At 43.2% G+C, this 24,098-nt stretch overlaps 1 protein-coding gene across 1 annotated transcript in view; it reads right to left on the minus strand.

The window, feature by feature from the left end:
- Window positions 1-1,915: 1,915 nt before the first annotated feature.
- LOC146857015 (glycerol-3-phosphate dehydrogenase 1-like protein) overlaps window positions 1,916-24,098 on the minus strand; it is a 186,766-nt gene continuing 164,583 nt past the window's right edge. Inside the window, exon 8 of the mRNA XM_085647502.1 lies at window positions 1,916-3,811. Within this exon, the coding sequence (XP_085503628.1) occupies window positions 3,715-3,811 (97 nt within the window). The 3' untranslated portion in view covers window positions 1,916-3,714. The remainder of the gene's footprint in view (window positions 3,812-24,098) is intronic.

Raw genomic sequence — 24,098 nt, forward strand, 5'->3', positions numbered from 1 at the left:
GTTTGCACTCATGTTACCTATGTTATCGATAATTGTTACATTGGTGTGTGTGTGTAAATATATGTGTGTGTGTGGGTATGTATGTATATATCTCAGAAGAGTTATGTTGGACTCTAGCACCATAATTGTTCCAAACAAAGTGCAAAACTCATTATTTACAAGAGTAAATCATATTTCCAAGTGTCAGAGCATCAGACCATCTAGAATAAGATTTGTAGTAAATAATATCTTTGCATGTGTCACGTATTCTAATATGAAACAGGTGTCATTCTGATCTGCACAGTGTAAAGAATTGTATCTCCCTGTACTAAAGTCTTCTGTAACTGCCCATCAACTAGATTATTATAGGCTTGGGCCAAACTTTCCATTTACTTCCAAAATTAAAGGAAGCATTAACTAGCCTACAATTTTAATACTGTTTGGGGGATGGAGGGTTTTTGTTTTCTTAAATTAAAATGCATATTTATTGCATTACAGTACATTGTAAGTTTTCTGTATCCAATTTCTGGTCCTTTACATGTAGGCATAACTTTTTTATATATGACAATTGAAACAAAACAATGGCGTTGCCTGGTCATCAACTGATAACCATGGTTATTAAAAGTTGTTTTTTTTTTGTTTTTTTTAAATAAAACAGTTTTTTTTATACCAATAGGCAGTACATATTTGTTGCTGAAAGATGTGTGTTTCTTAATTCTTTATCACGGGTATTTTCAGTCTACCTCAAAGATTTCTCCTACTTAATGTGTGAAAGAGCAATGTGTCTAATGAATAAAGTCTTAAAAGAAATGCTTCTCAGGTTTCATTGAGTATTTCATTAATGTAGGAAGGATAAGCCATTTACAAACTTGCTACATAAAATCATTAGAAAAGTACCTACATGTGGGAAATATTTGAGAGCACCTGAAATGTCAAACCATGCAGCACCGTTATAATTTATCTTGGGTTTTAACCCAATATAAACTATAATCATGCAAAATATTACATACAATGTTGATGCTGATATGCCAATTGCTAAATCTTACCTTCGGAGTAAAGTGTGGCTACATTTAGAAAATATAAAAACAACTGTACTACTTAGTTTTGTAAGCATGGAATACCACTATCCTCGATTTGTTACTCTGTTTTGTTAGCACTAGATTTTGTGTGTGTGTTTCAGACAGATAGTTTGGGTCACTTCAGTGTGCAAATGACAGGAGGCTGCTGGCACAAGTTTAAGAGGCACAGGAAATCTGCACCCTGTTTAACAAAGATCCAAATTAATCTGAATTGGTGATTGCAGTGTATCTTTCCAACTGTGCCAGAACAGTTCATTTAGGTAAACAGTGTTTTTTTTATAATTAAGGCATAGTGTTGTTTGATATGACAAAAAGATGCCAAAATGCCTCTAGATACATAGTGCTACCTATAGCTATTGTCTAAAAGCTATTCATGACTGTTCATCATAGTTGTCTAGTCTTTTATTCAGTGTTGCACATTACCATTTGAATATTTGCTGATATTTCTAAGACTAGCTAAATGCACAACTGTTTGTTTGTGCTTGGCTCAGTCCACGTGATCTACTGTGCAGGGTTTGTACTCACTCCAGGTCTGTTCAGAAGGCATTACTGTGAGCCACTTACCTGCCTATGAACTGAAAACAGATTTGTAAATGTTTAGGTGTAAGTATAAAATACAGAATGAGTAGAAGTACCCGTGAAATGAATCAAAGTGTTTACTTTTCTCAAAATTGTACAAATATTTTATACAGGATAACATTTTGTGTAAATTGAACTGTGTATTAATAGTCTACTTGCATTATCTAAAATTTAGAACCTTGTTTGATGAGTATGTTATTCAATAAAATCATTAAACAAAAATTCTTCCTTTTATTTTTCCCCAGATGAGCACATTAAATTAATCAAATACACAGGGCTGCATTGGTCCATGTTTATTTGTATGCTGTTGTGATATACATATGTTACATGACGTTAAAATAAAAGCTTGTTCTTGCTGATTACTTCTTAACAAAATAGTTAACTCTGCATTTGTTGATAACATCAGTATAGCTTTATCTGTAAAGTTAAGTCGTTAGTAACCAGATGTCAAGCTCCACACAGTTTAGGAAACAAAACATGATGTAGTAAAGGTCACCTTTTACAATCAGATATTGGGTAAAGTTGTAAACTGTAACAATCTAATAATGTATCCCAAACTTGAAACAGTGCAATAACAGCGAACAGTCTGCAGCCCGTTCATGTTTCACATGGTCTGATAGGAGCCATATAAACTACTCTCTAAACTTGAATGACTACCTCTTCTGCTCTGGGCTGTGGAACAGTAAAGACCAAGCACAAATACATTGGGACTTTGCTAATGCTGTGAAATAAACATTCAGTTTCACTGTAAGGATTACTATACCTCAAGATTGTGAGATATACATTTAACATATAAAAGTAATTATTCTAGGTTAAAATTTCTTGCATTAAATTGCCACATTTTCCCCATGTACAAATGCTATAAAATGCAGGGATGAAGGGTTAAGAGGAAAATTGGTTTATCGCATTGTGTGTTTATTAAAGTGAAATTATTTAATTATTTAGGGAGGTGAATAGCCTTATCGTGCACAGTATATTCCATAAAAATGAGGATATCGCATAGACACATGATTAGTGTTATAGCCTTCACTGAATCAACAACTGCTAAGGACCTACCTGTGAATGTGGGTTAGTTGCTATTATATAGTTATTTTGCACAAAGTGGGTTGTAAACGTATTTACTGCCCTCTGTTGAGTCACTCATTCATCTACTTGATATTGTTTTTATAGTAATAACAGCAGTTTCTGCTACAATAGCAGCCTCATATGATGAACAGATTCAAAATAAGAACGTGGACTTGAAAAGTGTGCGTTTGCAGCAAGAAGTTTAAGTACCGGATTCCTATTTTTTTTTAAATTTAGTGAAGAGTCTCCGTTTTAAGTATCTTTCACGTTACTACATTTGAAACTGTGAATCTACACCATTTCACTAGAAGCAAAAAAAAATAAAACTGCTAAAATGCCGACATCTTGAATGACTGGGATTTTCCAATGATCTTTAATCCCATGTTAATTTTCCAGATTAAATGTCAAGCCAGTGGTGTTTGTCATGCGAGAATGTTGTTTTCCTTTAATGCTTCCAGATCTTAGACAAGTCCTAGAATGAAATTATGCACTATTAAAATATATTAACTGAAATGTTATAATGGTTAATATGGATGCATTGGTAATTTAAACTAATGTAATGGTGTAGAGATTGCTTATTGGGAAAATCAAAAATCTAAATCTACCTGTGGTTAGTAATACAGTGGATTTCTGTTACTTCCCACTTATCAACGTTCCAGGTCTGACTGTTTACAGCAGCTACGGTGCTATGACAGAGTTAACACACTGTTGCTTGACAGTCACCTAGAATATTGGAAAATGTTGAAAACCTTGCAGTCAAAAATAATCTCTCGACAGCCTAATACATTCTGTATTGGGTTCTCTGCACCCTGACAGTCAAGTGGCTTATCACAAATGATTGGATCTGAAAATCAAACCAGGCCTTTACAATGTATGCATAGAACATAACAGTTTGACAAATCTATGATCAGATTCTTGAAGGCCAGAACATTTTAAATAATCTTAGAATGCCACGTATGATCTAATGCTTTCTGAAAATTGGAAAACGGAGAAAAGTAGGTCTTGTTCCTGGTTACAAGTGTTCTGGATGGTTTTGTAGACAAGAGATGAATTCTTTGACTGGTGTTCCTTCATAGCAAATCTTGTATACTGCTATGAATAATGGAAACCTGAAAAGGGAAATTGATAATGATTTGTCAGTAGGGTTTAAAATAAATGTTGATATTTATAGTTAAACAGTGATGGGTGACAACATATTTGATATGTGACTTGATCACTTCACGTCAGGAGTGTGTAAAGCTGGATCTATGACTTGAAAGCAACTGAGCTGAAAATCACTGATGCTATATTCTGAGTGGCATGCTCAAAACAATAGGGAACTAAAGTGAAAATGTGCATCCTAATTTTCACCTTTCTAAAACGACAGCAAAGAAAGGTTCAGTAAATTTCTGTGTACATTTTCACAACTAAAAAGCGTTCCGGAGCATCCTTGATGCTCTCCACATAGATGCTCTTCACACTGCTGTTGTATTCTCTTTTTAACACCAGTAGAGGGCAAATTAACACTATATTCATTATGTGAACCATTTTAGATAGCACCAATATGTTTTTTAACTTCAGACTAAACATTCCTTAGGATTACATTTTCACAGCAGCGATGGTTCTTTTTTTTTTTCCTGACAGATTACGCGATGAGCTGTGTTACAGGCGCAGTCCTCAGGAAAAAGCTCACATGGTCTTTCTCCATTCTCTTGAGTTTTTCTGCCTCCGGTCGACTCACTAACTGTTCCCTGAAGACCCTAACGGAGCATACAAGCAAGACCCTGATATTATAGCCCCTCTCAAGCTCTAAATAATTGAGAATTTGTACTAAAGTTGCCACAAGTTATGCATCTATTTTTTTGAAAATTCTTTTTATTGGCATTTAGTTATATAAACGTACATGTATCACTTTTCACATAAATGATTGGAACATATACGTAACGGGGTAGACCATCGTAGAGTTCGATATTACATGTACATCATGGTTGGTACAAGTTATGCATCTATTGTGTAAATGGATGCTTCTCCCAGGAACCTCATCCTTGCTATGTATCGATCCTTAAATAATACAATGTTGCCAAAGCCTAGTTGTTTGCCTGTTAGGGCAGTACACAAACCTCTATCTGGCAGGGGTGGAGGCAGACATAGATTGTCCAGCTTTCTCTTACCAGACCATAGCCTTTCAAGTTTTTTTCTTAATCCTCTTTTTGCTACAGCTGCTGGTAAAGTGAAGTAGAACATAAATGATGAAGGGGGTGTGGCCAAGTCCCTATGAAGCCACCACCAATTGCTCCTCTCCTCTTGGTGTGCTTCTGGAGGACCTTCGCCTCTAGGCACTGTTCTGGGTATTGAGGTGTTGGAATAGCTGTTACAGGTTCTGCTTTACCACCAGGAACTCTGTTTATATGCTAGCCATGCTGACCATTTGTGCCCAGCTTTAGAATAATCAATTTAGAATCTTGCAGATCTTATTTGGGCTTGAACTCTATTTTGGAATATGGCTTTATGCTGCCTCAGCTAACCAACCCTCCAGTTGTTTTTGTTAAGTTGCTGTTCTTTCCAGAGTCCTGCTGGAACTAATTGAAAATCACCAGGAATTGAGCCTGCAGTGCTTTGCAGGTAAGCCACACCACAAGATTGGACCAGGTAAGACATTTAAATAACCTCTTAAAAGTATAGAATGTGGTGAGCAAGGGCACACCACATTGCATAATGAAGAACACATTTTACACCACAAAGGTATTGCACAATACATACCTGTTACTGAGAGATGTTTCCTACTTCACAAACATTCACCCGTTTGGCCGGAGGACTAAAGTTTTAACAAACTAATTTTGCTGTTTGATGAGAGCTTCAAACAACTGCTCTTACAGCTCCGAAGAAATCTGCTTCTGCTACATCATTTAGTCCTGCTGCTGAAAGCATGCTCAGATTTGCCCACGCACCATTGCAGACACTGTTGGCATCTCAACATTAACAGCAATGTAGTTTACTTTCTTCTTCTTACCACAACCAATTCAATAAAAATTGAATCTTTGGTTCAAGAAAAGGTATAATTTGCCATTGACCAATAAAGCTAGTAAGCTAACAAAAAACGTAAGAATCATTTTTAATCCTCTCTATGCTTTGATAACGGCTTACTGGGTTTAAAATGCAGCTTGACATTATGCTATTAAAGACAGAGGTTGAAAGCTCAATTAAAAAAAAAATACTTTAAGCACAAATGGCTTAGTCAGAGGCCTGAGAATAGATAAACATGTAAGTGAAGGCTTTTGGAGGGTGGGTGTCATAATGTGGCATTCATTAGTTACTGGGTAGTATCCCTGGGTATTTCTCACTGTTGCAAAGTTGCCCCCCTTTTGGGTGGTTACCCCCCAGTTTTCCATTTATTTTGGAGTGAATTGCTAGCTATCTTAAACACCAACAATGGTTAACTATTATCCGGAGTATGTGCTCTGGCCCCTAAAACATGTCAAAATTGGCTTCAAAACTGATTTCTGTATTTAACTTGAATACTGCTGCCTGGACCTGTCACAATCACCCTGTGGATAGGTAAGAAACCCTGTTAAAATTAAAATGTGTTACCCCTAAACACACCCTGCTACCCACAAGGTACTGTGCATAATATTTAAGAATGGAACATGTGTAACAACAGAAATGGCATGTTACCCCTGTGACTAGGCCCATAATAACATTGTTAGTGATCAGGCTGTATGTCACTGGTACATAGGAAAAGTCAGATTATACACTTTATAACACTTGACCTATTCCATCTACAGGCTCCATTCAAATACTTATTTCTCATTTAATCAAAACCAATCTAATGGCGAAGTCAAATTTATATTCAATATATAGGAAATGTAACTTTTAGAAAGTTATCTTTACCCTGCCTGAAGCTGTTGAAACTAACTTTCAAGCAACTGCCCAGCTGGTGCTTGGCCTGAATTAGGTGTGAAAACTGCTCCCAGAGCAGAGACCATTGCTGGGAAGTGAGCAGGTGGTTTCTTCACCTGACAGGAAGACCAGCAGTGGTGTGTCTAGGAACTTAATTTACTTCAAAGGGGCTTTCCTATTCACAAGTAAATGTTAGGTGACACCTGGAATGGGCTCTGTTTTTGTCCCCTAGTCAGACTAGTACCAAACCCAGTGGGAGGAGCGCTACCCCAGAACTTGATTTGAGTAACCAGAGAGAAGCAGACTGCTCATTATATGACCACCCCTCCCCCCTGTTGTTGGGTCTCTTATACATGTGCTCATGTGGTTGCTTGGACACCAAGAAAAAGTGTGAAAACTTTTATAAACATTTGTTTCAGAGCCAAATTACCCACCCCGCATCTTACTGAATTTCAGAGTTGCCTCCTCTCAAAAGGTCTAGCATCTCTGAAAAGTTGCTTTCTGTTTTGGGATGCAGAAACTTTTGCAAGCGAAACCTCAAAGCTACAATTTCAGATTCCTGCAGCAGGGAGACAACTTCTTCACACAAAAAATACCAAAGTCCCTTTTTAAATTAGGACTTTTTAAAACGTTTTGACTTCCAGACTTTTACCAAGACCAATCGACTTTGTGTATCTGTTCATGGCTCCTTCGCTGTTCACCTCAAATTGCACTTAGGTCCATGTCTATTGCTTTCATAGATTACTATTGGCGCGTTTTGTGTTTTTAGAGCTATTTTCACTTAAATCTTCTGAAAAAAATCATATGTCCCTTTCCCTTTGTTAACTTTTTGTCATTTTGGTATTTTTTTCTTTTTTCACTTTAATGTAAAATTGCTTGTGGAATTTTATTGTCTTGTGTGTTACCTTGTCAATTGTTCCCTCTGCTTAAATAGTTACGCATTGACTTTGAGTTAAGCCTGACTTTTTTGTGTCATGTTACCAGAGATTGAGCACAAGTTTATTTTATTTAATTTTTGTGACATCTAGCAGGTGGTGACCTTATCTTTTGAGGTGGACATTTATATATAATCTACTTTCCTACACACCATTAGAGCCTCCCCGGTACCAATACGATATCACTTCAGTTGGATAACTTAGTCACTAAACTTTTTGACCTAAACTTGCTATTGGTAGCAAACTCAAGCAAGTTTACTCTGACGTGTGGTAGGGGTTTAAATTTCATGATTGAAAGGTTGCCTAAGCTGGTAACAAAAATACTTGAGATTCATGGGAGGAGAGAGCCGTAACAGTGCAGATTTTAGGTTCTATTTAATCCCATAGTTGTTCTCAAAATGCATCCTAGCTTAGATGCTAATTTCTTGAGAAAAGGCTTGAAAATATACCCCCTTCATGGGCTTGCTCATAAAAAACCCTTCCAGGGCATTAGGGATTTTGCCTCGCAGGAGAAGAATGAGGGGGTCCCTTTAGGTATTCTCTATAACCTTCACCAGCCTTTTAGATGCTGCTCTTTGAAACCTCAAACTTTCAAGACAGAAAGGTTTGTGAGCTTTAAGGCCTTCTGCGCTGATCCTGCTTTACGACAAGGTGTTTTTTTTATCTACTGTCTATTGTTTCCTATATATTCCCCCTTCAAGGACAAAGACTGGAAGGTATACAAATCCGCTATTTGCAGGGGAGCAATCTAAGGAGACACAATTCAGTAAATCATCCTGTTAATTATGTTTTGCTTTTCTACTGCTTGGAAGCCATTGTCCTAGAAATAGCACTACCAACATGTAGTTTGGAAGCTAGCGACTATTCTCCTCTCGTAAACAAACTTGAATCGTATCTCTGGATTCACCTGCACTGTTCAGCACCCTGTTGCTCCCTTTCTAGGTTTGTGATGCATAAATACCAATACGTACATATTGGGGTGTTCTTAATTGAAGCCATGTACTCTCTTCAATGAACATATCCTTGTAGTGGAAATGTGACCTTCTCCAATTCCCTTCATAACTGTTATTAATACCAAGACTAATGCCAGTGGCTTAGCCACCCTTCGTAATCACATTATTGGATGTTTTGCCCTGCTGTTCCTGCTGGAGCTTAATTTTCTGATCAGAAGGGTAACAATGTGCATGCTGAGAAGACATATACAAGATTGCATTTAACATAGGAGGTAGTAACCATTAATTTCACCTGGTAGGATGAAGAGGCTTGATCTGCCAAAATGTCTTCCCAATCTTTACATCCTTAACATCAAGGAACAGGCATGGGAGCACAGTGGTGTTTGCACATTTAGGGCCATATGTACAAGGAACTGGCGGAGTGAGGCATTAGCTGTCACGGCCTAACGCCTCACTCCGCCACTTCAGGAACGCAAGTCTGCACCATATTTACATATGGTGCAGCCTTGTGTTTCCCCCTGTGCTGGCGCTACACCTAGCAGTGAAGCGCCAACGCAGGCACCCTTGCACCTTAGTGCAAAGCTGTCTGCGTGCAGGGGAGGATTGTTTAGTTGTAGGAAGGTGTCCCTTCCTGCGCATAAACAATCCTGAAATGCCATTTTGTCACTTCTATGTGTGCTGCTTAATGCAGCACACATGGAAGTTACAAAATGTCATTTTTTTAAGGATAGTTTATGTGCAGGAAGGGACACCTTCCTTCACATAAACAATCCAAAGCATTTTGCTTTTTCCATGTGTGCTGCACAAGGCAGCACACATGGAAAAGCAAAAATGAGGAGAAATAAAGCATTCCTCCTCGTTTTGCCAAGTTAAGACCAGGTTTTCCCTGGTCTTAATTTTGGCGCTGCCTCCTATTTACGCTGCCCTTGTAAATAGGGAGCAGTGTCAAAATCAATGGGTGTTGCGGTGGAACACCCACCACAACACCCATTGCCCACCCCTTTCACTCTAAGCATAGTGAAAGGGGTCCTTATTTACAAGGCAGTGTTAAGCCACATTAAGTGGCTTAACGCTGCCTTTTAAATGAGGGGAGGCCCCGATCGTCACCACAACGTCACTGAAAGTGACGTTCTGATGGCGATAGGAGCTTGTACATATGCCCCTTTGTTTTTCTCATATTCACAATTTTTTCAATATTTTATTTTGTGAACAAAGCAAGTCAGAACAGTGCACACAGTGGTTCATAATAAATCCATCTAAGCTAACACCGGCGACATACATTCATTTTTTAACATCTACTGTTCTCTAGCCCAGTCCATAATAAGACCCACATTTTCCCCAGATTTTGCCATGCTTCATAGGACATCCCTGTGCCACGTATATGTGCTCCTCCTGCTTCACGCACCAGTCCATTCCCTAACACCGTTCGGTTAGGGAGGGAGGACCCATCCAGTTCCAGTGCTTAGCAATATTTCTTTTGGCGATCACAGCTCTAATCCCCACTAGGGTGCAATCTTCAAGTGGGCCCCGAAGTCTTCCAGGATCCCTAGTAGGGCGAGACGTGGTGAAGGGTCTATTTGACTCTTTGCCAGTACGTTAATATAATTGGGCAGCCCCACACCATGTAGAAGAAATCCCCTATTGATTTCCAGGCAGCGGAAACATTTAGGTTGAAGTAATCTGTGGGCTTGCCACAGCCGGTGGGGTGTGAGATATGTAAGTTAGAGGTATTTAAATTCAATGAAGGGCAGTCTCACTGACTAGCGTGCGTGGGGGTCATACAGCCATCCCTTCAATCACTATCATCCAGCGTTCACCAAGACCTGACATGAAATTGTGGAAATTATTAGCCACTGTTTTATAAATTTGGGATATCCCTCCTTTTCCCAAGGGACCAATGAGTAGTTTAGTCTCGAGTGGACTATAATCTGAAAGAGACAATTAGTTATAGATTCCTTACCTTAGAATTACCCCCAGGCATCAGACTTGATCCGGAGAATTTTTTCGTCAGCAGTACCCCTGCGCATCGATAGGTGGCGTCGGTCGACTCCACGTTCGTCATTGGCGTCGTGGTCGCCGTAATGATGTTGCAGTATCTACTCAGACGCTGCCCTCGCGCGCTGACATCAGTTCTTTTTCTGCACCAGCCAGCGCAGACTAGGAGAGAGCGGTACCTGCAGTCACTTTCTGGCTGACTTATTTTGCGACTTTTGTCGACTCTTGGTGCATGCAGGGATGTCCAGTCGTCCTCAGCCCGGCTTCACGGCTTGCGACACCTGTTGCAAGCTGATGTCGGTTAAGGACCCGCACCGCATGTGCCTGTGGTGCCTGGAGCATGACCATGATCCCAAGTTGTGCTCCGACAGCCGGACCATGAATCCGAAGTCTTTGCAGAAGCGGTCCTGAAAGCTTCTCGAGGCCCGGCAGTCCGCTCCGTGGCATTTGAGATCCTGGTCGCGTGGGAGGTCGAGGAGTCACCACCACTCGTCATCGAAGTCTTCGCACTCCTCAGGTAAGTCGAAGCACAAGAAGAAGTCAAAGAAGCATCGTCACTCTTCGACTTCTTCCCGTCCATCGGCTGACGCATGCGGATGGTGCCTGTCCTGCAGCTACGCGTGCGGAGCCTGACGCATCGACTTCGAGTTTCCCTCCGTTTCCGGTAGCCAGAGCGATCCCTGCCCAGCTTCGGAGTTTCTACAAAGTGATGCATGCCATCTTTGGGCAGCCCGACTCCGCCGGCACAAGGGCCCTGGGCCTTTGACTACGGCCCCGGCACCGCAGGGTCCCCTTGGATCCAGGCCTGGATCCGGATCAGCGCCGGTTGACTTTGTAACAGCTTCCCCGGTGCCGATTCCACCTGCACAACGTCCGCACCCGACGCCTGTTGAGTCCCAATCTGGCGTCGACCCCGGCCTCCACCCTGACTTGGACACGGAGCCGGACTGACGTCGACCGATGCCAGATCCGACGCCCAGCAGTACTTTTGTACCTCTATTCTACCCTGACGTTTTCCACAGGCCAGATTGGCAACCAGAGGAGGGTGAGGAGGACTTGGAGGGGTCTGTAGACCCTTTAGCTGACCAGTTGGATGAATCGGACTAGAGAGAGCAGTTCGGGGAATCCAGTGGTCTGGATACCTCCCCATTACCTTGGAATGCTGTTTTCCTCCTACCGTGGCTACGGAGGAGGGTGATTCATACGCAGTGGTGTTGCGAAGGGTGGCCAAGGTCCTCAACCTTGAGCTACCTACGGTGGTGGTTAGGATAAATCTCCTGACGGAGGTGCTTCAACCTGCAGCGGCCGCTTCGGAGCCCCTGCTGCCTTTCAATGAAGCCCTTACTGACATTCTTTTGGGCACCTGGTCCAGACCCAAAACACAGGGGCTCCTGTGGATATGATGATTGCCAGACGCCACCGCCTGGATCCGGACGACCACTCTTTCCTCTCCCAACACCACACCCCTGAGAGCTTGGTGGTCCAAGCCTCTACGTTCAAAGGCGCATTCCCTAGCGCACCACCTGATAGGGAATCCAAAAAGCTGGTCCCTCTTGGGAAGAAGATGTTTTCTTCCTCCAGCTTGGGACTGCGGTCGGTAAACACTGCATGTCTGTTGAGGCGTTACACCCACTGTGTGGGATACGGTAGCGCAGGTGCTGCCACAGTGCCCGGAGGAGGCCCAGGCCGTGCTTTCCCGTGCAGTCGCCGAGAGGAGAGACGCAGCCAAGTTTACCATAAGATGTGGACTGGACACCGCCGACTCGCTAGGCAGGACGATTTCAACGTCGGTAGCCCTTCGACGCTACGCCTGGCTGAGGTCAAATGGTTTTTCCGGGGATGTCCAGCATACCTTGCTGGACATGCCTTTTGATGGCCGTCGTCTGTTTGGCGACAAAGCGACAATGCGCTAGAGCGCTTCAAGGGCTCCCGGGCTACGGCCAAGTCCTTGGGCCTTTCCATCACCCACCCTACGCAGTCTGCTGTTTGCCCCTTTTATGGCTACGGAAGGGGTGCCCCGTCATGTTCCACCCAGAGTGACAGGTCGGTGCAAGCTGTCCAGCCCCTGCGCAGCCGGGGACGTGGGACACACAGTCGTGGGTCTGGGGGCCAGCGAGCAGGCCAGTCCACCAGCGCCCCCTCTGCAGCAGCCTCCAAACCCTCCTAGTCCGACCATTCAGGGCTACCAATCGTCAGTGGGTGGCAGGATTCACCATCACCTCCCCCACTGGTGCACCATCACGTCGGACAGGTGGGTTTTGCAGATAGTACGAAGGGGCTTCTCCCTCCCCTTCGAGACTGCCCCTCTATCCATGCCAGCTCAGCACCATCGCATGTTGGAGGATCACCTGGCCTTTCTCCGACAGGAAGTTACGGCTCTCTTGGCCAAGGGGGCCATTGAGCGAGTTCCTGCCCCAGAAGTAGGTCGTGGTTGCTATTCCCACTACTTTCTGGTGCACAAGAAGGACAAACGCCTGCGTTCTGTCTTGGATCTCCGGAACGTCAACCGGTTCCTCCGGAAGGAGAAGTTCAAAATGTTGACACTAGCTTAAGTCCTGTCTGCCCTGGAGACTGGATGGTAGCCTTGGACTTGCAGGACGCTTACTTTCACTTCCCCGTCCTGCCGGCCCACTGGTGTTACCTGCAATTCATGGTAGGCCACGAGTACTTTCAGTTTACTGTGCCATTTCCAAGTCGAAGCCCAAGACCTGGGCATCACAACATAACTATACTGCCAGTGGTTCGATGGCCAGAGTAAAGAGTGGTGAAAGAGGTTGACTGTGTCTAGTGCTTCTACAGATTAGAAACCTTGGACAGAGGGCCCCATTTACTCATACTTGAGCTTGACATATCCACCCACCATCTTCACCACACCTCATCACTCCACCCCATCAATCATGCTGTCCCATGATATAGGTATTGCATGTCTCTCAAGCTATGGTGGGGTTTGGCTTGTTTACTTCTATATCTGCATGCAATTCCCTGTCAATGTTGGGTTTCGTGGTTGCCCGTAGATTGTGCAGCCAGAAAGGCTTGTCGGGGGTCCATATATCTTTTGGTCAGGAGGTTATCGGCAACATCAATGTGTAGAGTAGATTTCTGTGGGGTCCTTACAGATTGTGTGGTCTTTGATCCAGTTAAGTGCCTTAGGTGTACTGTGGCTACCCCAATAGATCGCAACCCGTGGCCAAAGCTGGGTCAATGCCAAGAAGAGTCCAACCTATTGTAGTATGTTGTTAACATACCCCAGCAGAAGCAATAGGGGGTGGGGTACTAGAGCGTGAGCAGTCATTCTAGCCAACATTGTGATAATTTTATTTCAGTAGTAATGGATCATAGGGCATTCCCATGCCAGTTGTAGGAAGCCTGCATGGTCCTCACTGCAGAACTTAGTTATGAGTGCAGGACGGGCATATATGGTGTTGCCGAGCTAGTTTACTGTAGGCCCTGTGTAAACATTGGATTTGCAAACGTTTATGGCAGTATTTTAGGGGCACTTGATCCGTTTGAGTACAGCAGTATTTACATTGCTAATCTTTGAGAGGTGTGCCATGGTCCTGAACCTATGCTCGCCGAGCTGGTACTGCTTCTATTGGCTGTAATAAAAACACACTGGCATCCATCTTGCCCTGTCCGCAGAAGTTATAAGTTGCGTTAGTGGGGGAAATGCTGGTGGTGCTACCAGAAAATTTGGAATTTGCTCCTGAACTGTGTTGCATAATCTCGCAAAAATAAAGACATCCTCAGCCCAGCACAGCACCATGTGACTCTGGGTAATAGCTCGCTTAATCTCCCTGACGGCCCCTAGCGCCTTCAGACACTTAGGGGTGATTTGTTCGCGCTTTCCAAATATCAGGTTTATTGTTTATTTAATATACGGGCATGTACAGAGTCTTTAAAAATGTAATCGGCATGCCTCATCATGCCTTTTAACATCAGCAAACTTTGACCCCTTGGTAAGATGCTGCCCTGGAAATAAACTCCTGATATGCTACATTGTCTTCGGGAGGTGATGGTTTTGCAGGATATAAATCAGGGTCATTATGCATTGGTGGATCAATATTATAGTCATCCCATGGGTCTGTTGGTAGTTGACTATTGTCATAATTATCATCATCATCCCCTATATCAGGCTGTGTGTGTGTGGAGAACCCTGAGGTGTTATGTGTGAAGGGTCTGAGCATGGCAATGGTAGTAGTGGTAAAGATATTGGAGGGGATTGAGGACTAGGGTAGATAGGACTTGTAGCCATGTCCTTCTTCTTTTTTAGAGAATTTTTGTAGCTAGTGTCCTCTGAGATAATCTTTCTTTTGGAAGAAGGTGTCACACCTTTAGCCAATATATGTCCAGTGTCTGGATGAATATACATTTTCTTTTCCTTAGGGTCCAGTTTCTCCTGTCCAGGATAGGTTCTGGAGGCTTTTGAAGAGTATCTTTTAATTTCAGTGCCAAACTGAACTTGTCCTTTTTGTCTTTTGGAGCTGAAGGTTTCGGTTCCGAAGATGTCTTTCCTCGACTCAGTCAGTTAAGCCTTCCGGCTTGGGCCCGTTTTGGTGCTGAGCCTGAGGGTGGGGCATTGGAAGCAGGATCTCGGTGCGGATCATGGCCAGAAGGCAGTGGTGGTGTGGAAGCCTTTTGTTTAATCAAAGAGAGTTTGAGGGGCAAGGGGGCTTTGTTACTCACGGCACCCTGTCCTGGTGTAACGTTTTCGGACTCTAACTCGATTTCCAGCTCGGAGTCCGATTCTTGGATAGAGAAGATCTCCTCCTTTTCTGCCGTGGACGCCTCCATCTCTTCGTGTTCGGCGTCTTCCCCGAAGATATCCGGAGTGTGTTCAATGTTTTGTTGCTGCATGTCTTTTTGTTGAGCCCGACGATCCGACAAAGTCTTTTTCGATCGGAGCACAATCCTCTTCTTTGTGCTCCGGAGAGAGGCATAAGTTGCAGACTTTATGCAGGTCAGTGCGTGGGTACTTGGAGTGGCACAGAGGACAGAATTGAAACGTAGTCCATTCCATCAGCAGAAAACTGGCTAATAGTGAACAGAGTGGAAGTCAACAGATGGGGCTAGACCTGAAGGCAGCCCATGATGTCTTCTCGATCGAAGATGGAGAGTTTTCCGATTTAGCCAATACACAGAGAATAGTGAAACGCGTATGAGAACAATACCAACGAGGGTACAGTGGATTGCACACCAAGGGGAACCCGAAGGACGGTTTAGAACTGGAGCGCCACAATTACTGTCAGAACCCGCTGGCGGAAAGAAAACAGTCTAACAATGGAGTCAATGCCCATGCGCAATATCACCGAAAGGAGGAGTCACCTTACCTCGTGACCGGAAAAGACTTCTTCGAAGAAAAACAACTGGCATACATCTGAACCCAACACTAGGTGGCAGGAGTATGCAAAGCATGTGTATCTACATCACAAATGCCTCAAACTAAAATATTTAGGGGGATGGTAATATTTTAGAATAGGTAAAGAAACTTAGGTAGGACTACTATTTTGATCAGGGCCACCCTCCCTGCCAAGTACAAAGGAAGCTTAACCCATGTGGTCAGTTGACGCTGTACAGTGTCTATGGCTGGGCCATAATTTAAATGAACTATAAACTCTACCTCTCTGGGCTCACTCTTGTAGCGGAAGCATGTACATTGTGTCCCCGTTAATGGTGACACCGGATTGTCTGCCAAACCTGATAATTTATCTAATCAGTGAGGACACAGTAACATCCGGGTGGCTTACAAAGAGCAGTATGTCATCCATGTACATTGATAGCAAGTGTGCACCGTAGCAGAAACACAGTCCTCTCTGCATATGTCGCTCTTCGAGAAGGCAGGCTAAATGGTCCATGGCTGTTAGAATAAATAATAATGGCAACAGGGGCAACCCTGCCACGTATCTCTGGGTATCTGAAAGGGTGCTGATAGGAGGTCTTTGATTGTGACCCTGGCAGTAGGGTTAGCGTAAATTAAACTGATAAGGACCTGAAAGCCGTTCGGGAGCCTGATACACCAAAGCTCCTCCATCAGGAACAGCCAGTCCAAGGAATCAAATGCCTTCTCTATATACAATAATAATATGGCTGCTGCAAGCTCGGTTTAAGTTGGTGTAAGACAGTAAACACCGCACAGAGGTTAATGGAGGTGGAGTGATGCAGGACAAATCTGACCTGCACTGGAGATACCATCTTGTCAAGCATGAAAGATAGCTTAGTCACTATTACTGTTGCAAGAATTTTATTATCACAGTTTCAAAGCAAAAGGAGTCTATAGAAGGTGCAGCAAGCAGCATCCCGACCAGGTTTAAGAAGGACAGAGATGATGGCTCGGCGCAAGGCTGGGGTTAGAGTACTGTCAACAAGCACTGCCATGTAGACTTCCATGAGATGGGCTGCTAATATATATTTGAAATCTTTGTAAAAATCAATACACAAGCTGTCGCAGTCCAGGGCTTTGCCTCCTGGAAAAGCATCTATGGCGGTAACTATTTCCTCCACCGAGATCGCGTGGCGTAGAAATTGCTGAAGGCCATGTTCTAACCAGATCAGAACTACCTCATCAAGGTAAGTTGGTATATTTGTATCGGTCACTGAGTCGCGTCTCACATAGGCGCTCATAATATGTGTCAGGATTTTGTCGTTGTCCACTAGCGACGTTGCCATTACTAGATGTAATAGTATGAATGTTCCCCTGTTGCAGTGCAGTAACCAAGACAATGTCTTACTGGGCCGCTCCTACTCGCCAAATGGGGGGCAGTAGTGCATTTTTGCCCAAAAACATGAACCGCTTATTCCGCTAGGTTTTGTTAGTCCTGTAGCAACCAATGCTGGCACCCCAAAGTATCTCGAGTCGGGGCAGATGTGGCCTGGGTCTCGATATACTTGAGCTAACGCTCCAGCATGGTCAAATGTATTCATATGTCTTTGAGAATACCCTTATGTTTGGCAATTGCTACCCCTCTAATGCAAGCCTTGAAAGCCTCCTAAAGCATGGCATACTTCTCAACTCTGCTTTTATTATACTTAAAATATTCCAGAATGGCAGTACGCAATTCGTCCCGTTAGACCTGGTCTAAAAGTGTCTCTGGGTAAGCACCAGCATGGTCTAAACAGGCATGAGCACAGGAGAAACGGCTATAATTTAACAGGAGAATGGTCAGAAAGAGTACGAGGTAGATATGCAACATCTGTGGACGAAGCCCTCATGTCAGGTGTGGATAACCAATAGTCTTTTTAGGAAGAGGAATGGAGTGATGAGTATAGTCTCTATGGAAGGGGTGTAATTGACGCCTCAAAACCCTCCTCAAGGATAAAGCAAGGAGCTCGGGGATGAGCGCATCGAACACCTGTACTATTAAGCTCTGTGTTTAGCACCAGATTGAAGTCCCCTTCCCACACTATGGTATCAATTTCGAAGTGCCACAGAATAACAAGGTTTTCGAAGAAATAAAATAATAAGGTGAAGCAATATTCGGTGCATATATATTGACAAGTGCCAACTTAACTTATCCAAGGGAACCTAACAGGACAAAAAACCGCCCCTGCACATCCGCAAGTAAATGGTGTAAGTGAAAGTTAACCAAGTGGGCGAAACAAGATATAGGCCCCTCTTGAGTATGAGCTATGCAAAGAGAAAAAACATTGAGAACCCCATTTGCAAGCAAACTCATAATGGGGTCGAGGTGGGTGTCCTGTAGGAATCAATTTCAAAAGAGTGACAATCTAGATAAGCGAGTATTTGGTGAGTCTTGCATGATCATTCAGCTCCTAATGTTCCAGGATATAGAGACACCATCTTTGTGCATTGTGGCAATATTATGCAGCCTGTGTTTCTGATACGACCGTCTAGTACTGCATTACACCAACGGTTCATATACACTATACCTCAAAATTTACAAAAATCCAGGCTGAAAACACCCCAGCCGTGCTGACTACCAAACAATCAGTTGCCCACCTCCACTACAACATAACCTTCATAGTCCTTAAGTAAGCTAAGCAACAAACAACTTCAGAAACGGTGTAAGAAGAAAAATAAATCAATTTAGTGATTCACACTATGGGGCTTAGCAGGGCCCCGCGACACACACATTGTACAGACATGAATTACAGTGTTCAGTATGAACCGATGAGTCTCACCATGGCTCAGTGAGTATTTATTATCCAGGGTGTGGCGAAAAGACCGGGGCTGTGAGCAATACAAAATACTTCCCCCTAATATCCTGTTGTCATCCAGCATGTGGAAAAGATGGGGAGGAGAGTGATGTAGCGGGAGCAACATAGTCCAAATAGTGACATAGCATCCATATGGGCCACCGCAGTCCCTTGTCAGCAGCCTAGGTTGCCGCATGCCGATGGTGGTAATGAAACGGGAGGTTGATCTCGGAGATTTCCGATCGGATCTAAGTGACTTGCTAAATTTAGTAGCCTCCTCCGCTGAGGTGAATGAAGCCAGGCAGGGTATATCAGAGCAAATTTCACATTACAGTGGAGTAGTGTACGTTTAATGCGCCTCTTGTATGGCAACTGTAAATGTCCGGGAAGATAGAAATCTGTGAGCCTTGGTACCACAGCGGGCACTTCTCTCAAGCAAGCTAGAGAATGGTGTCCCGGTCTTGATAGTTCAAAACATGTGCAATTATATGTCTCAGCATGGAGCCTGGAGGGGATTTGGAGCTCAACGATCGGAGCGCCTGCTCCACCAGGAACATTGCTGACAAGCTGTTGTGGCCCAACAGGTCATTCACAAAGGATTCCACAAACGTGGCCCTCCTCCCCATGGGCGTGCACTCTGCTATACCAGCTACCCGAATATTTTTTCTGTATGACCGGACCGTCCAATCCTCATTCTTTACTTTCATGGCTAGGGTCAATTTCTCCAAAGGGCCAGTTTGGATTTTGTTTCAGTTAGGTTGTCCTCTAGGTCGGAGATCCTCCTTTCTGCACCATCTATCCTAGTCAGGTGGTGATCAATCCGATTCATCAGGCCATCTAGTCTCGCTGTCAAGTTGTCAATCTTAGCATCACCTGATTGGAGACTGGTCTTGAGTTCCTGGAGAAGCACCATAGCGGAGTCAGCCCCCTCCATTTGTTCTGCCATACCAGAGTGACTGCCGTCTGCCGCCGAGTATGTGCGGCAGGGTGTTCTTCTAGCATCAAAAAAAGGTAGCCTGTCTGGCATCGGTTTTCCCCATCGCAGCAGTAAGTAGGGAGACAAGGCAACGTAAATGAGGTAACTAGGGGAGAGGCCCAGCAGCCGGTCACCTGCAACCTAGAGGTAAGATAGTCTGTCCCAGACCTCCGGTGATCTGGTGTGGGAGCAGTCCTCTGCTATTGCAGGTGGAAAATTCCACCACGCATATGAAAAGAGCAGGGGAAATGATGGTGGATCTGCTGATGGCCTGACCAATCTTTAAACTTTGTGATTAGAGCAGGGTCAACGGGGGGATAAGGCCAAAGTAAGTGTCAATAAATAATTTAATTTGTGATGTGTTACATAAATGAAAAAAAATTACTTGAAATTTGCCAAAATTGAATAAGAAAAAGCAAACTGCTTCACAAAAAGGCAAGTTTCAATTTTCATCTGTGATAGATTATTTCAATAAATTTCAAAATGCGATAGTGGTAAAATTTTCCCCGAAGATAAACCTGTATCTTTATAACTGTCCTTCCAATATTTTATGGGAGTTAACGTCAACGTTTGTTGCTCCACAGTACTGTCAACTAGCACTTATAACATTCCTGGCCCAATCATGAAAACCACAATACACTATTGGCGCTTTAGAGAATTAACACCTAAAAACTTGTCCTGAGAGGCATTAACAACTACTAGAAATGACTAACTAGCGATTGATCAGAATTACTGAAAACAGATGGAAACAGTGGAAGTGAAAAGCCGTGTTAATATAGTCACTGGACATTCATCGGCCACACTGCTTTACAGAGTAGATCATTTGGATTTAAGGGGTAAAACTTCTTTTAAAGACTGACTAATGGACTTTGCTTCTAATAAATATATTTAAAAAAGTACACAAAAGCGGGTTGTGGGTGGAAAAATATGTAAAAGGAAAATAGGTATATAAAGACAAGTTAGTGAACTTTACGCCCCACCGGTTTGGAAACATGCCACTTCTGCATTGTGCCATGCAGTAGTTCAATCTACATCCAAGCCCCAGAAGCCTGGCGTTTAACACTTTTTAAAATGCTGTTAGTTGGTGTAAATTTCAGAAAACATTTACGACCCTTGGCGTCACTGTTTGTGATAGCAGGATGTAGAGAGAGAGCACTACCAAGAGTTGGCCACGCATGCCTCAAGCAGCAGCATTTCTAGGAATTGGCGTCCCAAAAAAAGGGCAGGACCTGACAGGCTTCCATAAAAATGTCTTTTGTATATTTTCCTGAACATCAGTTGTATTTTCTTTCCATAACGTTTCGTTCACGTACAGGAAAGAAAATGCAACTGAAATAAAGTTAAGGAAAAAGTACTAGAAATAAGAACGATTTTATTAAAGTTACTTTGGGATACAGCACAATACAAGCTGAATGTAGTGTACATGGCTGCAGTCTGCTTAGAAATAAGTTAGTCTCTCCATCCCTCATTGTATAACAGTCACAGGGTCTTTTTCTACGCGTTTGTTTACAAATACCGCATCAACTGCTTTAGATCACACTAAGGCATGTTGCCGGACCAACTGGTGTTGAGTAATATAAGTACGGGCCTCGACTTGTGATTTATCTTTTAGCTGGTGTGGTGGGGTAAGGGGGTGCATTCAGAAGCGTCTGGTGATTAACTTGGGGGAGCATATGGTTCAACAAACGGTATTAGGCACAACAGCGGCTGGCACCCCAGGCTATCCTGCAAGAATTACTACTCCCGAAAGGTTGGACACTCCCTTTTATCATAAAATATAAAGCATGCACCAAACGAGTTCAAGGGAAAGTCTTGTAAAAGACCTCGACTGCCACGGGCTGCTTGGAAAATGAAAGCGCGCATGGTGGGCTGAATGTTACAGGAAAGCATGTCATTTCAAGTGGCGGTCTGTGGGGACGGCCTGTGCCTCATTGGTGGCGGTGGTGGAGAGAAGATACCGGCTCCCCTGCCTTGGTGATCGCTGCCACAGGCTGTTGCACATCACCTGGAATGAAGAAGAAAAACAAGGTGGAAGAGACGCGAGACGCTGTGCACGTCGCCTGTCCGGGCGCGTGCCATCTGTCCCCCTTCACTAGCAAAACTGACGACTATAGGTCTTGCCAAGGCGAGCAGCGCATGCGCTGCATCCCTAGGTGAGACCTAAAAATGTACAAAGCAGAACAAGCAATAGACGGAAGCAGTAGGAGGAAGAACAAGGAGGAGAAATAAAAATGATGGAAGAGAGAAAGGTACTTTGAGATACGGAACAGAATATAGGAACAAGTGTGAATAAAGGTGGCAAACGAGCCGTATTGTCTTCTACCGCAAATTCTAACCAACTCATTTTTTTGAACTATGATATTTTTGTTGTGCGACTGAAATAAAGCTTTCAGTTTTCACCTCCAGAACAGATGTTTGCGCCATGTTGTGACTTGCATTGCCTTATGGCGTAGGATATATGTGTCAAGAGGTGCAGAGAAACGTCATTCTGCGTCATGCTAAACACATGTAGGATTCTTTGAAAATCTGCAACTCCTTCTAGCTCATTATGTGACTTTTGCTGGTGTGGCTTCCTTGAATATACCTAAGGCCTGGTGTGTAAAAGTGTATTTGCGACACGACCTTCGTACATCTGGCAGTGTGCCTATGAAAACAGACCACTCTAATGCTCGTCCTCATCCAGGGGCGGCTGGTGAAATTTGAAAGTGGTGGGGCGTACACTGATTGGTATACTTCACCGTTGCGAGCGAGCGTAGCGAGCGAGCCCGAACCCCTATAAGGAGGGTTCGGGGGGGTTCTCCCCCCGCGAAAATTTTGAAAAAAGAGAAGAGAAATGGTGCATTTTCAAGCAAATTTGAGAAAGCAAGAATGTTAATAAAGCAATTGTGAAAGTGCAGTTATTACATTAATAAAGAGATGTCATATAACATAGGTAGATGCTTATTCAGTATAACCACAGAGCTTCATAAGAGACTTCGAGATACAATGCATTGCTGAGTAATATCAAAGGAAGCATTTTTTTATGAGCCACAGTGCTATACCAAGACTGCAATATAGAAAGAAGAAAAACATGAAAAAGGATCAAGGTGCTGAAAAATAGCCTTGAACATAAGCTTCCCAGCTCAGGACATGAGCTCAGCAGCACCCACATGTTTAACGGGCATACCTGCCTGGCCCAGGGAACTGGAAACCAAATACTGTGGAGTATTAAATGTTTAACACGCCAGAAACCAGCTCCCCACCTTCAGTCTTCATGCTGAACAGATCAAACATTCACCCCCAGTCACAGATCTCGGTTAAATTCATTTTTTTTTGCATGCCTGAACGTTTATGATCTGGAACAGGCCACTTGAATAAAACAGGTCAATTTCACAAAACATAATACATCCCTTGCACCTGCCTTACAGGTTAAACATATGGCTCACTATACATCATTGCATATCTAAAAATCTAAAAACCAGCCTGAAAAACACAATTACAAGGCAAAATTACAAATTATACGGAGAAAAAAGCTCAATCTTGCTTATAATAGGTGCACACGACAACAGTAATCGCCATATCGGTTGCTGATGCCTGCTCTAGAAAGTAGAGTAGGTTCACTAAGTGTGACTGAGTGCCAAAGAGATCAAAGAAATTAGCAAAATCCACAAAAAGGATTTCCATACAGGTAAAACAGATGAATAAAAGAACAAAGAAAACATGGAAGCAATAAGAAGGTCACCAGACACCCCAAATCATCTGCAAAAAAGACCAATACAACAGGTGCCCAATAAAGCCCTTCAAATGTATTGAAGTGAAGGAAGCGTCCGATTTGTAGTGGAGTATTATTTTAATACCAGGGGCAACATCAGAAAAAGCATGGCTGAGACATGAGGATGTTGTATTTTGGAAGGGCCAGTCTTGCTTCTGGTCACTATGGCCACCTGCCAGATTTAAAACCTATTCAACAGGCTAATGTATAACAAGTACTTGTAAGTTAGGCAGCAATGTTCAAACAAAATGCAGGAGTGCAGTGGGAAATATTGCAAATTAAAATCAACATGAGTGGTGAGAGAGAATTTCAGCATGCTTGAGATAAGGCAGGCAAAGCATGAATCCATCCATAGAGACTAACAAACTTTTTTTTGCCAAAGCCATTCATAGAGTTAAACTAGCATTTTTAAATCTTTCACTTTTGCCAAGTCAGCCACTAAATCATATGGGACAATTATCAGCAAATTTCCTCCAACAGGCCCCACACCTGTTGAGGTAATGCAGCTGACAAACTTTAATGCGCCATGCCCGCGCACATTATGTTCACGTAGTGTGTACATCTGGGGGTAAGGGAAAACAAAAGATCTACTGCGTCATGTGGATGTTGCACACCATTATGGTACATAATTACAATCATATTAAGTTTCGAATATATTTATATCGGGCACAGGGAGCGTAAATGATTTTCCCAGAATCCCAGGATTTTTATTTAGTTCTTGAAGCTGGCATCAGAACCCAGGGTCCCAGGCTTTAAAGT

This window comes from Triturus cristatus, chromosome 3_2 (genome assembly GCF_964204655.1).
Source record: "Triturus cristatus chromosome 3_2, aTriCri1.1, whole genome shotgun sequence".
In the NCBI taxonomy this organism is placed as follows: Eukaryota; Metazoa; Chordata; class Amphibia; order Caudata; family Salamandridae; genus Triturus; species Triturus cristatus.